The sequence below is a fragment of the Podarcis gaigeae genome, assembly GCF_964106915.1.
Source record: "Podarcis gaigeae genome assembly, chromosome: 6".
NCBI lineage: Eukaryota > Metazoa > Chordata > Lepidosauria > Squamata > Lacertidae > Podarcis > Podarcis gaigeae.
The window spans coordinates 25,461,648-25,475,685 of record NC_139682.1 but is presented as its reverse complement, the minus strand read 5'-3'; the positions used below and the strand labels follow the sequence as shown (position 1 = coordinate 25,475,685).

The 14,038-nt window shown below is 45.4% G+C and overlaps 1 protein-coding gene across 2 annotated transcripts in view; it reads left to right on the top strand.

The window, feature by feature from the left end:
• The window catches only part of PPP1R16B (protein phosphatase 1 regulatory subunit 16B), a 109,538-nt gene that overhangs the window by 31,859 nt on the left and 63,641 nt on the right, over positions 1-14,038 (top strand). Inside the window, exons 1-2 of one of the 2 annotated variants that reach the window (XM_083746242.1) lie at positions 2,948-2,965; positions 10,214-10,601. In XM_083746242.1, the coding sequence (XP_083602368.1) occupies positions 10,355-10,601 (247 nt within the window). In that variant the 5' untranslated portion in view covers positions 2,948-2,965; positions 10,214-10,354. Of the gene's footprint in view, positions 1-2,947; positions 2,966-10,213; positions 10,602-14,038 lie in introns of those variants that run through there. The other variant, XM_083746241.1, reaches the window with a different exon arrangement.

The following is a 14,038-nucleotide window of genomic DNA, read 5'->3' as shown; positions in this document are numbered from 1 at the left end:
CCACCTGGTAGCTAATTGGCGGCCAGTGCAGATCATTCAGCGGTTGTGTAATATCATGGCAATATTCTGCCCTGCTGAGTAGTTGAGCCACCCAATTTTTGCATTAGTCACAGCTTTCTGATCAAGTGAAGCCAGAACTTCTGGTAACCCTAGGAGGAACAAAATAATTTTAAAAATCCTTCCGGTACACCTTAAAGACCAACTAAGTTTGTTATTGGTATGAGCTTCCATGTGCGTGCACACTTCTTCAGATACACAGGAGGAAGTTAAGCTTTTTAAATATATATCAAATTTATTTATGCACCTTGTTTTACAAGCTCTCCTGCCTTTTTCCAGTCGGGAGCAATATCCGACTGGAGTATTGTTGATCTCGATTTATTGTACCTCAGCATGCATATGCTGCCTTATAGACCTGTTAATTAGCATCCGTCTGTCTTGAGAAACAATGGAGTACACCTCCTGGGGGGGGGGGGTGAAGCCAAACCGCCATGTCAGCAGCACTGACGTGACCTCCCTGGAGCGCAAGCCTGGGTAGTATGTATGGAGATCCTGGGCTGCCCAGATAAGACCCGCCCCCCCCCCCCGGCTTCGCTGATGTGGTTCAAAGGAAAGCAGAGCAATACGTTTGGCACCAGCTGGGCTGCAGGAGTTGCAGGAAGGAGGCATACGAGGTGCTATCAGAGGCAGAGCAAGGTGGATGTGGTCTGCCCCGGGTGTCATCCCTGAATGGGTGTGTGACATTGCCCCCCTGATGCTCCCCCCCCCTGCTAGCCCTGCCCCCTGCATGCACGCCGCTTCGGCTGCTGGAGCAGCTAGCTCCACCTCTGGGCACTATCCAGCCGTCTTAGAGACTCTACTCTGGATTTGTATAAGGTTTACTCCACTGGTCCTATTAGCTAGGGATGATGGGACATGTAGTCCCAAAACATCTGGAGGGCCGAGTTTGCCTATGCCTGCCTTAGCCTTCTATTCTCCTGAAGACATCCCACAAGACTGCGGAGGTTTAGGATCTGAGTTTTCCTTCTCCTAGATAGACTACCTTCCCAGGTTGATGAGCCCCATCTGCCCCTCTACAGCACATGCAGAAAACGCCTTCTTCACTGTTGCACCCGCTATTGGTGTCGTCCGCTCAGTCCTCTGGAGCCTTTCTTCACAGGCAGGGCAAAACTCTTGACTCACTGAGGGTTTGAGACCCATCGGCTACCCTCACCTGGTTTAGCCAGCCAGTCGAAGCCATTCCTGGGTTTTGGTTGCTGTCGCATGCCGACAGCTTCTAGGAGCCACAGGTGGGAACTGAGTGCAGGGTGGGGACCCAAGGTGGACAAACTACCCCAGAAGGAGCACGACGTGTTCCCCACCAGAGTAAAAATAATACTTCAATAACAATCAGATAACAAAAGGGATGGAGGAAGACAGGGACATATGTGTTAGTCTAAATATCCACAAAATGTAGTTGCAGACTCTTAATTGTAGAGTTGAAAGGAACCATGAGGATCATCTAGTCCAACGCCCTGCAGTGCAGGAATCTTTTGCTTAATGTGGGGTTTGAACCCACAATCCTGAGATTGAGTCTTGTGCTATACCAACTGAGCTATCCTAGCAAATCCTCTGCATTTGGAACTGACCCCTAAGTTGAGAAAAGTGCCTTCAAAGTGTGTGTGTGGGGGGGGGGTGAGAAGGTAAACGGTGTTTCTGTGCACTGCTCTGGTTCACCAGAAGTGGCTTAGTCTTGCTGGCCACATGACCCGGAAGCTGTACGCCGGCTCCCTCGGCCAGTAAAACAAGATGAGCGCTGCAACCCCAGAGTCGGCCATGACTGGACCTAATGGTCAGGGGTCCTTTTACTTTTTACCCAAAGTGGATGGTACCACCTCCTGGGTAGAGTTGGGATGACCATGGGGGTCGCTAAGAGGCAAGGGGGCAGTGGGGCATGGGTGTGTGTGCTGAAAGTGTACTTGACTATCAGACTTTGAAAAGCTGGTATTCCCAGCTCAAATTTTGTTGAATTAATTAAAGTAAATAGTTTTATTGTAATTGATTTTTTATTAATTTGCAATTAATTGTTGCTGCTTTGAATTTTATTGTACTACCATCTTCCTTAGTGGGTCGTGCAAACTGCTGTTCTGAATAATGCTTTTTTGAAAAACAAAGAAACATTTTTATTAAAGATTTCTTGGTTTACAAAAGTATATGCAATGTCTTTTATTTTCAAGTTACATTTTCTACAGATCAGTTTCATTTGTTGAGACATTATTGTTACATGAGGAAGAAAAGGGGGAAAGAGGTGGAGAGCTGAATAATGCTTTTTATAGGGAAGGGGGCACTGGGGATGAGTTTATGGAACGAAGGGGGCTGTGGCTTTAAAAGTTTGGGAACCTCTGCATTAGCACAATCTGTATCTCCACACATTGCAGGGAGGGATATATAATGAAAGAAGAAAAATAAAAACAAGTGTCACATTTGAGGGTGCAGGTTCTAGTGCTGAGGATACCAGGGCTATCCCCCCCCCCACACTTGCATGTTACCCAGAGCTGTGCATTGAAATCTCGTGAGCTGAGGTTAGATGTTAGCAGACAACTGCCCTGTCCTTTCGCTGCTGTTTCCCTGCCACCTTCCTTTTCAGCTTCTGGTTTTTGGATGAGGTTTTTGTTGCTGCAAGCCCTGTAAGCCTGTCTTACCGTAAAATGGCCTTACGCCCACCCACCCACCCACTGCCCCCTCCTCTCTCTCATTCACTTTGCCCTTTGAGGTCGATATTATTCTTCCTTCCACACTTCTTCTGGTTGCGCTTCATAGCTTGCAGGATGTTCTCGGCACATCTCAAGAAGCGGAAGTGCTGAGCTCATGGAAACAGATCTGAGCTTGTAGAGAGGAGAAACACACTCTCCTTTGGGGGGGGAGAGAGGGAGCGAACGAGCACAGATGCAATGCCTTGTGAACTACAGTGGCCTCTGCTGCTTCACAGGTAAGTGAACATTCTGCCTGTGCTATAATTAGACTGACCAGTTTGTGCAAAAACCGAAACCGGCAACTGTATTTCTCTCTCTCTCTCTCTCTCTCTCGATTTTGGAAAGGAAACTAGGTCATTTCTGAAAACGGGCAGCCTGAGCGGCAGAACAGAGGTATGCACTGGGTTTCTGAACCGTGTCATGTGCTAATTAATGACTTGGGCCAAAGTCAGAAAGCAACTAGCCGGTTGCCCTTCACTGGAGTTTTGCATGCAGGTGATTCTTTCAGATCCTTATTGCTGCTCTTAGTAGCAACTGCTGTGTTTAGCCCTTAGAAGGAATCAAACATGATGTGGGAGAACTGTGCTGGGATCCACACTGCTGTGTTTGAAAGCAGAAGGAAAACTTTAAGATGGGATTGGGGGCACCTACCTTTAGGCACCGTGAGGTGAGCTCATCTGGCAGTTGATTTGGTGTGTCATGAAAGGAATGCACATTGTTTGTATCCTGTTTTTAGCAGGGCAATGGGGCCCAGCTTCATCAACCTCCATCAGCCCCTAGCCAGCCTCCACTTACCTGCCTTCTTACTAACAAGTACTTGTCAACTTCCTCCTCCTTAGTGTCATCTGCCCAAAGGAAGATGGGGACAAAACTATAATGAGTTGCCTCTGCCAGTCATTGGCTCTGGCAGAGTTTGCACCGCCTACTGTTGTCCATCCTGCCTAATGGGCTCCAGCCACCACTGCTGCCAACTCACAAAAGCTGGGGGTCATAAAGCGCCATGCCACCATTTTGTGACTTGCCCCCTTACCACCTGCCACCATTTTGTGACTGGTGGACCACCTTAATTTTCAGTGTAGTCCCCGGGTGTAGAAACTTTGAACAACCTGGGAACTAGCTGCAGGGTCTCCAAACTTCCTCTCCTCTGGTGCACAGCTTCTCTTTCTCTTTTTCCTGTGGATTGCTAACCACAGTTTGTAACTTTGGACAGCAAACTACAGTTAACATTGAACAGGTAATGGAGAGGAAAGCTCTGTGTAAAGGGGAGTCCATGGTGCATTTGCAAGAGGTTCTTCAGAACTGAGCTGAAAACGCAGAAATTTGAGGATGAGGAAAAAACAGTGGAAATACGGAACAATGGTTGCAGGCTACTTATTTAAATTAGCAGGTGCAATTATGTACTGTGAAATGCAATTAGTGTGAAAAGTGGGGAATATACACAAGCCATAAGTAGTCATGTTGGTCTATCGGAGAGCGAAAAAGCCATTCCCCAAACAGTAGCAGTAATACCTTTTACTAGGATTGACTAATATGTAACAAGTCGTGAACAAGCTTGAGGTCCTCAGGAACTTATCTCTCTTTCTCTCTCCCCTCCCTTGTAGTTATGTGTAATATCCAGCATTGAAGCCTCCAAAGACGGCACAATGTTAATTAATTTGTATTCACTTTCCTTAGTGCAGGGAAAGTGGGGGGGGGGGGGTTGGTGGAGGGCAAAATAATTATGAATATATTGCCTTCAACAGGAAAAGACACATTTTCCAAGTGACCAGTTTGCCAAGCATTCACCCAGATTTGTCTGCGGGGAGCTTTAATGTTTATTGAGCATTAATTCTGATTTATTTGCGGAAGGATAGACAATATTGCACCAAACACATGTTAACCCATACTTTCCTGTGCATTTTCCTGTTGTTTTTCTTAAAACATGGTGTGCATGTGCAAGCGGGTTTATCGCACAAGAGCTCCAAATCACCTTTTAGTCGTACAACCTCAATTTGGTGGTATGTGATTAAATCCCACCTGAAAAATGTAGCAGCCTGGATACACTTCTAGTAGTATTTCAACTGTATGTGTGTGATAGTGGTTAGGATCAGTCTTGGACCTAGGATACCAGGATTAAAATCCCACTCAAATCATGAAGTCCACTGGGTGACCTTGAGTCAGTCACTCTCTCTTAGCCTGACCCACTTCACAAGGTTGTTGTTGATGGGGGGTGGAATGGAGAAGAGGAGAAGCAGATACCTGTACCAAACCTTTAGGTTCTTGGAGGCAAGGTAGGATATAAATGTAACACAGTAGGCCTGCCACTTCTGGGGGCTCTGTGCACAAAGGCAAAAGCTTGCAAAGTTAGGAATCACTGGAACACGCCCCCCCCTCCAACTGCAAGGCAGACAGCTGCTTTACCAGGCTCTGGGAACATCATAGGAGGGCTCTAGGAGCATCCCAGGGGCCTTGTGCAACCTTCCCAAAGCCCACTAAGTGAGGTGGAAGGACGTAAGAAGGTATTTCTGGTTGTGCGGGTGGGAGGGAAAAAATGGAGGTGCTGGTGGTGAAACAGCAGTTTCCCTCCATCATTCATTCATTCATTCTCCCCTACCCCATGAAAGGTTGTAATCGCATAAGTAAAGTGAGCATAATCTGGGTTGAAACTATGTTTTATTTCCCCCGTGTCAAAGACCTAGTATGGCACACACACCCCATGTGCATTAGCATACACACACAGTCTAGGAGACTCAATGGCTCCCCTCTGGATGCTTCACCCATGGGGAAAAAATCCAGCTAGCCCCAGCTGCAGCTCTGTATACCTGCCACTCTAGGGATATGTTTCAGGGGCTACCAAAGCCTGCTTTTTCAGAAGGGCTGATGTGAGAAATGGAACCCAGTGCTTTTGGGGAAAACAGAAAATGTGCTCTGGCATACAGAATGGCTTGGGATATGGGGCATTTGCAGCTGGGAGTTCTGATCAGCCTTCCTTGTAGTTTTTCCACCCCTCCCCCTGTGTTGCTATGAGTAGGAGTTAGGTTGCCTTGAGAGCTCTTCAAGTTTCCACCTCTGCTTTTGCTTCCAAACATATCTATCCCTCCAGAGGCTCTCTCACCCGTGTCTCTGTTTCTCACTGTCTCCTATTAGCAGGGATGTTTGTTTCACTCTGTGTGGTATAGTGCTGGGTGAGTCAGAAATGCTCTGCTTTTAAAAGGGAAAAAAACACACTGTTCAACTTGCCCTCCAAGAGCTTTGTGGTTACTTACCTCTTCCCCCCTTTCTGCTAAGGAGGGTGGTTGAGTGATAGAGGCCGGGCCATTTTTTGTTGTTGCTGTTTAATTTAAAGCTAGTGCATAGTTTGTATCTGCCTCTTCCGAAAGACGGGGGTTAGATAAACCATGCTGTGTTGTATTCTTAGCCCTGATATTAGCCTTTTTGAAGAGCCAGGGAATACTCAGTGCATACGATATATGATATATTTATTGTCATTGTCCCATGCAGAACAATGAAATTGAAAAACTACATAAAACATTCAAAAAACCCTAAAAACTCTGAAACCCCATTTTAAAATACACTATACTATAGAGACCCCTTATGCTGCGTTTAGAACCAGAATTGCATTTGCGTAGAAACTGTTTCTCAGGCGGCTAGTCCTGGCCTTTATAACCCTGTACCTTCTTCCAGAAGGCAGAAGCTGAAAGAGATCATTTCCGGGGTGCGTACTATCCTGCGCTATCTCTGCCGCTTTCTTATGGCACCTGGCAGCATAGATTTGATCTAAGGTGGGAAGAGTACACCCAATTATTCTCTCTGCAGTCTTTGCGATAATACGTCTTCCCCTTTACCCCTTATTTTTGCAAAATGGAGGACAGGGCCCATTAGACACCCTCCTGCCACATGATGTCACGTGTGCCGCTGCCCCTGCCAAGTTGGGCAGAACCTGGTGTCTGTGCTCGGCACACAGTGGAGGAGTGTGCATTTGGGGACAAAGTTTAGCTATTGGAAGGTTGCATCGCATGCTGTGGCTGTAGAGACTGATGCGGAGGGAGATGTTTTGTTGCAGCGGGAGCAGATGAAGGCATCCACTTGTGCTGCTGCAGATGCACCATGACATTTCTTCTCTCTGTGCTCCTCTCGGCAGGCAGCTGTATGATTAACCTAATGGATATGACCTTTGAAGAAAAAAAATGGTAATAAGTGTTAGTGTTTAACCAACGTTGCTGAAGGCAGAAGGAGCCTTGGGAGCCTTTCTGTCTCGTTTTGTGATTCCTTGGCCTGTCCTCCTTTGCTGACCTCCTTTTGTCACTGGTCCCCCAGGCTAAACACCTTGAATGGTGCTAAACCTGAGAAGGAGTTGACTTAATTAAGGTCTTCAGCCCACTCCCAGCTCTCAACAGAAAAAAAAGTCAACTTTCTTAAAACACACACCCAGAATTCAAAATAAGTGAATGAATGAGCAAATTTTCCATGGGAGATTGTCTAAAACAGAGTTAGACCGTTGGCTCACCGACTGGCAGGGCCTCTCCAGAAGACATGTGCCTCTCTCAGCCATACCTGGGGATGCTGAGAATTGATCCTGGGTCCTTCTGCATGCAAAGCATGTGCTATTTCACAATAGAACAGGGAGTACATTGAACAGAGGCCACAGAAGCCAAATTAAAAATATGATTTTCAGATATATATGCAGTGTGTGTTTGATTTATTTGGGTGGAAAGTGGGCATGTGTTAGTGCTTGTCCATACAATCAACTCAGTGGGGATGGTTTAGTGAGACATGAGATCAGATCTCCTGACTCCAGTTCTGTGTGCACATACCCAGTGCTATTTTCTAGAAAGGTTCCAGAACTCACCATGAATGCCTCCCTTGCTCCCTTATAATGGCAAAGGCACCCACCTGAGAGGTGCTACAACTGAGCTCCGTCTGAAAAAAAGCCCTGCACACACCTAAGATACACCCAGTGGATCTTGCCGCTATGTAAAGACGCAGCAGAATGTGCCGTCTGTTCACAGGAACAAAGAATCCCAAAGTGTTTCTGTACCTTAGGACCTTTTACTTTTCAACATCTACATGCAGCCGCTGGGAGAGATCATCAGGAGGTTTGGGCTGGGTGTTCATCAGTATGCGGATGATACCCAGCTCTACCTCTCTTTTAAATCAGAACCAGTGAGGGCAGTGAAGGTCCTGTGTGAGTGTCTGGAGGCGGTTGGAGGATGGATGGCGGCTAACAGATTGAGGTTGAATCCTGACAAGACAGAAGTACTGTTTCTGGGGGACAGGAGGCGGGCAGGTGTGGAGGATTCCCTGGTCCTGAATGGGGTAACTGTGCCCCTGAAGGACCAGGTGTGCAGCCTGGGAGTCATTTTGGACTCACAGCTGTCCATGGAGGCACAGGTCAAATCTGTGTCCAGGGCAGCTGTTTACCAGCTCCATCTGGTACGTAGGCTGAGACCCTATCTGCCTGCGGACTGTCTCGCTAGAGTGGTGCATGCTCTGGTTATCTCCCGCTTGGACTACTGCAATGCACTCTACGTGGGGCTACCTTTGAAGGTGACTCGGAAACTACAACTAATCCAGAATGTGGCAGCTAGACTGGTGACTGGGAGCGGCCGCCGAGACCATATAACACCAGTCTTGAAAGACCTACATTGGCTCCCAGTATGTTTCCGAGCACAATTCAAAGTGTTGGTGCTGACCTTTAAAGCCCTAAACGGCCTCGGTCCAGTATACCTGAAGGAGCGTCTCCACCCCCATCATTCTGCCCGGACGCTGAGGTCCAGCGCTGAGGGCCTTCTGGCGGTTCCCTCATTGCGAGAAGCAAAGCTACAGGGAACAAGGCAGAGGGCCTTCCAGCAGATGTCAAAGCGATAAACAACTACCTGACATTCAGAAGACATCTTAAGGCAGCCCTGTTCAGGGAAGTTTTTAACGTGTGATATTTTACTGTATTTTTGTTTTTTATGGAAGCCGCCCAGAGTGGCTGGGGAGGCCCAGCCAGATGGGCGGGGTATAAATAATAAATTATTATTATTATTATTATTATTATTATTATTATTATTACTACTGAGTATTTTTTGGGTTAGGCAATGATTGTATTTTAAACCTAAAAATCAGTGGCTAGTAGCCACAATGACTATATTTTACCTCCAGTGTCAGAAGCATACTGAATGCCAGTTACTAGGACTCACAAGTGTGGAGGGTGCTGTTGCATTCTGGTCGTGTTTATTCTGATGAACTCCACCCATTGTAACATTTCCTCCCCCCACAACGTTTAATCTTGCTATACATTCATACCTTGGAAGTTGAACAGCTTAGTTCCCGAACGTTTTGGCTCCTGAACGTTGCAAACCCGGAAGTGACTGTTCCGGTTTACAAACTATTTTTGGGAGCCGAACGTCCCGACGGGGCTTCCATGGCTTCTGAATGGCCACAGGAGCTTCCTGCAGCCAATCAGAAGCCGTGCTTTGGTTTTCGAATGTTTTGGAAGTCGAACGGATTTCCGGAATGGATTCTGTTCGACTTCCAAGGTACGACTGTAATAACAAAGTGATTCTGCCTCCCTGGACACTGCCAGGTGGAATCACTTTTAAGACCTCTGATTGAGGTTTTAACATTTAAAACAAGGAAAAGGTGAAAAGTGATCATTAATCTTACCCATTTCCTTTGTTGCAATTTTAACAAATGAACATCTGGATGGGTGCATTAGCTGGACGGAGAGACTGAAATGAGTTCAAGGGTTATTGTGGTAGGATAACCGTGGCTTTAAAAAGACTACTTTGAGAGTTCAGTGTTCTTTAATGGGCATATGCTTTTTAAAAATATAAATATTTTTATTAATTCTCCAAAGTTATTTCAATGCATTTATCATCATATACAGGTTTTTCTTTTTTTAAAAAATAATACATAATTTCTTCTTGACTTCCCACCCTCCTTTCCTGGTGTTTTTTGTTTCTTTTACACCTTTTTATTGTTTTATAACACACCTTTTAATTGTCCAAACCCCAATATCATTAGTTCTTTCAACAATCCACTGTTTATACTTCAAATTCTGCCTTCGACTTTCATGTATGGGTGATGGTTGGATAGGTAATCGATGAATGGTCTCCATTCCTCCTTAAACATTTCATCATTATGTCCTCTTAATTTAGTAAGGCCATTTCTGTATAGGCTATTCAGTTTTATAAGCCATTCCTCCTTGGGTTGGTAATCCTCCTCCTTTCCTGGTGCGCCTATACTTTTAAAATATTCAGATAAGTTGTAGGCCTGTCGGCTGACCAAATACCTAATTGCAACTTAATATACACCTGTTGGGTGGAAATGCTTATTTTTGTGGTGAGAAGTTTCATGAAGAAAGAGCAGCATTCATCATTAAGAACATTCAATGGCTATTTAGAATGTAGCAATCGGCACAAGTGTTCTTTTATGTCGCTTTTGTTTTTGCCGGACGCAACCCACGCTTACTTGTTTTCTGCCCCTCTCTCTCTCTCTCTCTCTCTCTCACTGTGCAGGATACCACAATGTGCTCTCCGGTATCTACGCAGTGCTGCTCTCAGTCCAGCCGCAGCATGTTCCCGTAGTGCCAGGCATCTTGTCGCAAGGTTGGGCTTCTGGTCCAGCAGGAGTGTGGCAGACCCATTGGCAGGTGGGCCATGGACACCCACATGGACTTGTTGACAGAGCTGCAGCTACTGGATAAGGTGCCTACCCTTGAGCGGCTCCGGACAGCCCAGAAACGCCGCGCTCAGCAGCTGAAGAAGTGGGCGCAATACGAGAAGGAGATGCAGCACAAGAGGAGGAAGCATGAGAAGAAGAGGAACGTTGCCAGCCGCAAGAAGGTCTCCTTTGAGGCCAGCGTTGCACTGCTGGAGGCTTCACTAAGGAACGATGTTGAGGAAGGTAGGAGATGCTGCAAGTTCTTGTGCCCCGTGGGCCCTTGCTAGGTTTGACTTCAAGCCATGTGCTAAGCGCCCAGTGGTGCATCTGAGTGCTCATTTAGGACCCAGGATGGTTGTCCTTTAGACTGCCGTATGTAATATGATCAGTGTGAGGCTTACAATGAACATTTCTCTTCTTTCCCCCCTATCGCTTGACTGCTGTTCCATGTTTTGCATCCTCTAGCACAGCAGTTCTCAACCTGTGGGTCCCCAGATGTTGTTGGACTACTACTCCCATCATCCCTGAGCTCTGGCCTCGCTAGCTAGGGGTGATGGGAGTTGTAGTTCAACAACATCTGGGGACCCACAGGTTGAGAGAGGCTGCTCTAGCAGATTCCTGATGTGTTAGGGCGGAAGCAAAAAAAAAAAAAAGTCTGGTTTTTAAGGAAGGAAAAAATACCCCAGAGTGTGTGCATCATGGCTACAGGTATAAAATGGGGTTTGTTTCTGGGTTACCCTGATGCATTTACTTGGGCGGGGATGGGAGAGTACCAATTTGTTGTAGAAAAGAGTAATAAAGTAAAAATGAGCATTTGTAACCATGCCTGTGTTAAAGAATTGGACTTAGGTGAAATGTTTGGAATGTTGATCTTTGTTTGGTATATGTTGTGTAAGTGGCAAAAGATACGCTTAGAGCATAATAGCTGCTCTGGGTTTTGGTATAAGGATTTATGGTGATTCTTTTCAGGAGACGTCTCACAAGAAGGAAGTAGGGAGAAAGAAGGAAAGTTAATGATTTGCCTCTTGAGAACTTTACTGAGATTTATTTTGTTTTTGCATGGAAAACGTTATTGATTGTGAAGATGGATATTCTATCTGAAGTTTAAAAAAATAGTTGTTGTTTTAGGACTCTCTTCTCTTACATTTCCCTAATAATTTGTTTCATATTTGGTGGAGTCTAATAATAAGCATTCCTTTGGGTGGCAAATTAGAAGAAATAGCTACAAATGGCCTGCAAAATCAATGGAGTTTGCATCAAAAGTTCACAGCCTGTTATGCTGTTCAGTTTATTTATCTTTTGTCAGTATGTGATTTGGATATAGTTTGGGCTGGAACAGACATTACGGCGAGATCCATTAGATGCAATAATATGGCTTGAAAGGAAACACCGTCTGAGATCTGAATTACACAACAAATTGTTTAGAAGCCGAGAGGATGATAAAAGCAGGATTAGCCCAGATATTTCCCTACAGCCCTTGGTCATTAGGCATAAATTGTTCAGCTGGGACAAGACAATAGGACACTATTGTGTAATCTGATCTCAAGATTTAAAGATTGGATTGTTGGAGGGAAGATATCAAATGATGTAGTGAATGAGGAAATGGAGGGGGGCCCTTTTATTTTTTTTCAGCATTGACATTTTGTATATATCAAATGTCTGGCAGCAGTTCTAAAGGAAGTAAATTCATTCCAAGTAGCAATCAGGACGTGTTGTCTAAAGCCTTTTAAATGTGTATATGATATTTTGGTTTTGAATAACAAGGAAAATAATTAGAGAAGAATGAGGAAATGTTTGCAGAATTGGTATAAACCGCAGCATATACACATACACCAGGTTTATATTAAACATTTACCGAAGGTTTGTTTTATGCAATTATCTGTTGATGGTTCTTTAATCAGTATGGACTAAAAATGAAGTACAAGTTATGTTTCTAGGAGAGAACATATCCAGGGCTGGCACATGTCATTTAACAGTATGAAACAAAATACAAGATGGTTCTCATAGCTGTCAAGCGTCCCTTATTTGAAGGGACAGTCCCTTATTCCAGCGCCATGTCCCGCTGCTGTCCCTTATTGATGGATGTCCCTTAAATGATGTCCCTTAAATTTCAAAGGAAGCAGCTCCTCTCCCCCCCTCCCTGCTGGCCAGGGAGGAGGGAGGCTCCAACTGTGTTGCTTGGCTGTGTTGCTCACCCAATAAGAAGTCTAAGAACGACTGGGGGGTGGAGCTTGCATGCCTTATGTATGGCTAGTTAATTCAAGCAGAGGGGTTTTTTGAATGCTGGACGCCATTTTGTTGCACATGCTGCTGCAAACTTTGCAGTGCAAAGCCAGGCCGGGGAGCCATCTTAAGTTGAGGCTGCATAGGCTTTGTGGTGCATGTGATTCAGATTCTATTCAGCTGAACCTCTGGTTACAAAGTTGGTTGGACAGTGTTCTTGAAGCTACCAGCATGAGTTTGACCAGACTGCAGGAGGACAGGAAGACTGGAGTGCCTGGAACAGGAGAGGCTGCAGGTCCCTTATTTTGGCTTCTGGTCCCTTATTTTCAAGGCTGCTGGTCCCTTATTTTCAAATCTGTAAGTTGACAGCTATGAGGTTCTCACACCCCTCTGTTCTATCTACAGAAACCAAATGTACTGGTCATTGATTCTTACTTCAACCCTTTTACAGATAGGTAGCCGTGTTGGTCTGCCATAGTCAAAACAAAAAAAATTCCTTCCAGTAGCACCTTAAAGACCAACTAAGTCAGTTCTTGGTATGAGCTTTCGTGTGCATGCACACTTCTTCAGATACACTGAAACAGAAGTTTCCAGACCCTTCTATATAGTGAGAAGGTGGGGAGGGGTATTACTCAGAAGGCTGGTGGGAATGGGTGATTGGCAGATAGCTGTGATGAGCCTGTTGACGACTCTTAACGACTGCAATAGGTCTTACAGGAAGAAGCAAGGGGTGAAAAGGTGAAAAATGGCTTTGTCATGTATAATGAGATAAGAATCCAAGGTCTTTGTTCAGGCCAGGTTTCTCCATGGTTTTAAGTTTGGTGATAAGTTGTAATTCAGCAGCTTCTCTTTCCAGTCTATTTCTGAAATTCCTTTGTAGTAAAACAGCTACTTTGAGATCTTGTATAGAATGTCCTGGGAGATTGAAGTGTTCTCCTACTGGTTTCTCTGTCTTGTGATTCCTGATGTCCGATTTATGTCCGTTTATTCTTTGGCGTAAGGTCTGGCCTGTTTGTCCAATATAGAGAGCTGAAGGACACTGTTGGCATTTGATGGCATACACAATGTTAGACGATGAGCAATTAAATAGTCCCGAGATGGTATGTGTGATGTTGTTGGGGCCAGTAATGGTGTTGTCCGGGTGTATGTGGCAGCAAAGTTGGCATCTGGGTTTATTGCAGGCTCTGGTGCCAGTGTCCGTGTTAGGTCTGGTTGTAGTATTATTGTGGGTTAGGAGTTGTTTAAGACTGGGTGGCTGTCTGTAGGCAATGAAAGGCCTTCCTCCCAGAGCTTGAGAAAGAGAGCTGTCATTGTCCAGGAGAGGTTGTAGATCTCTGATGATGCGTTGTACTGTTTTAACTTGGGAGCTGTATGTGATGACTAGAGGTGTTCTGTTATTTTCTTTTTTGGGTCTGTCTTGCAGCAAGTTCTCTCTGGGTATCAGTCTGGCGCTGTTG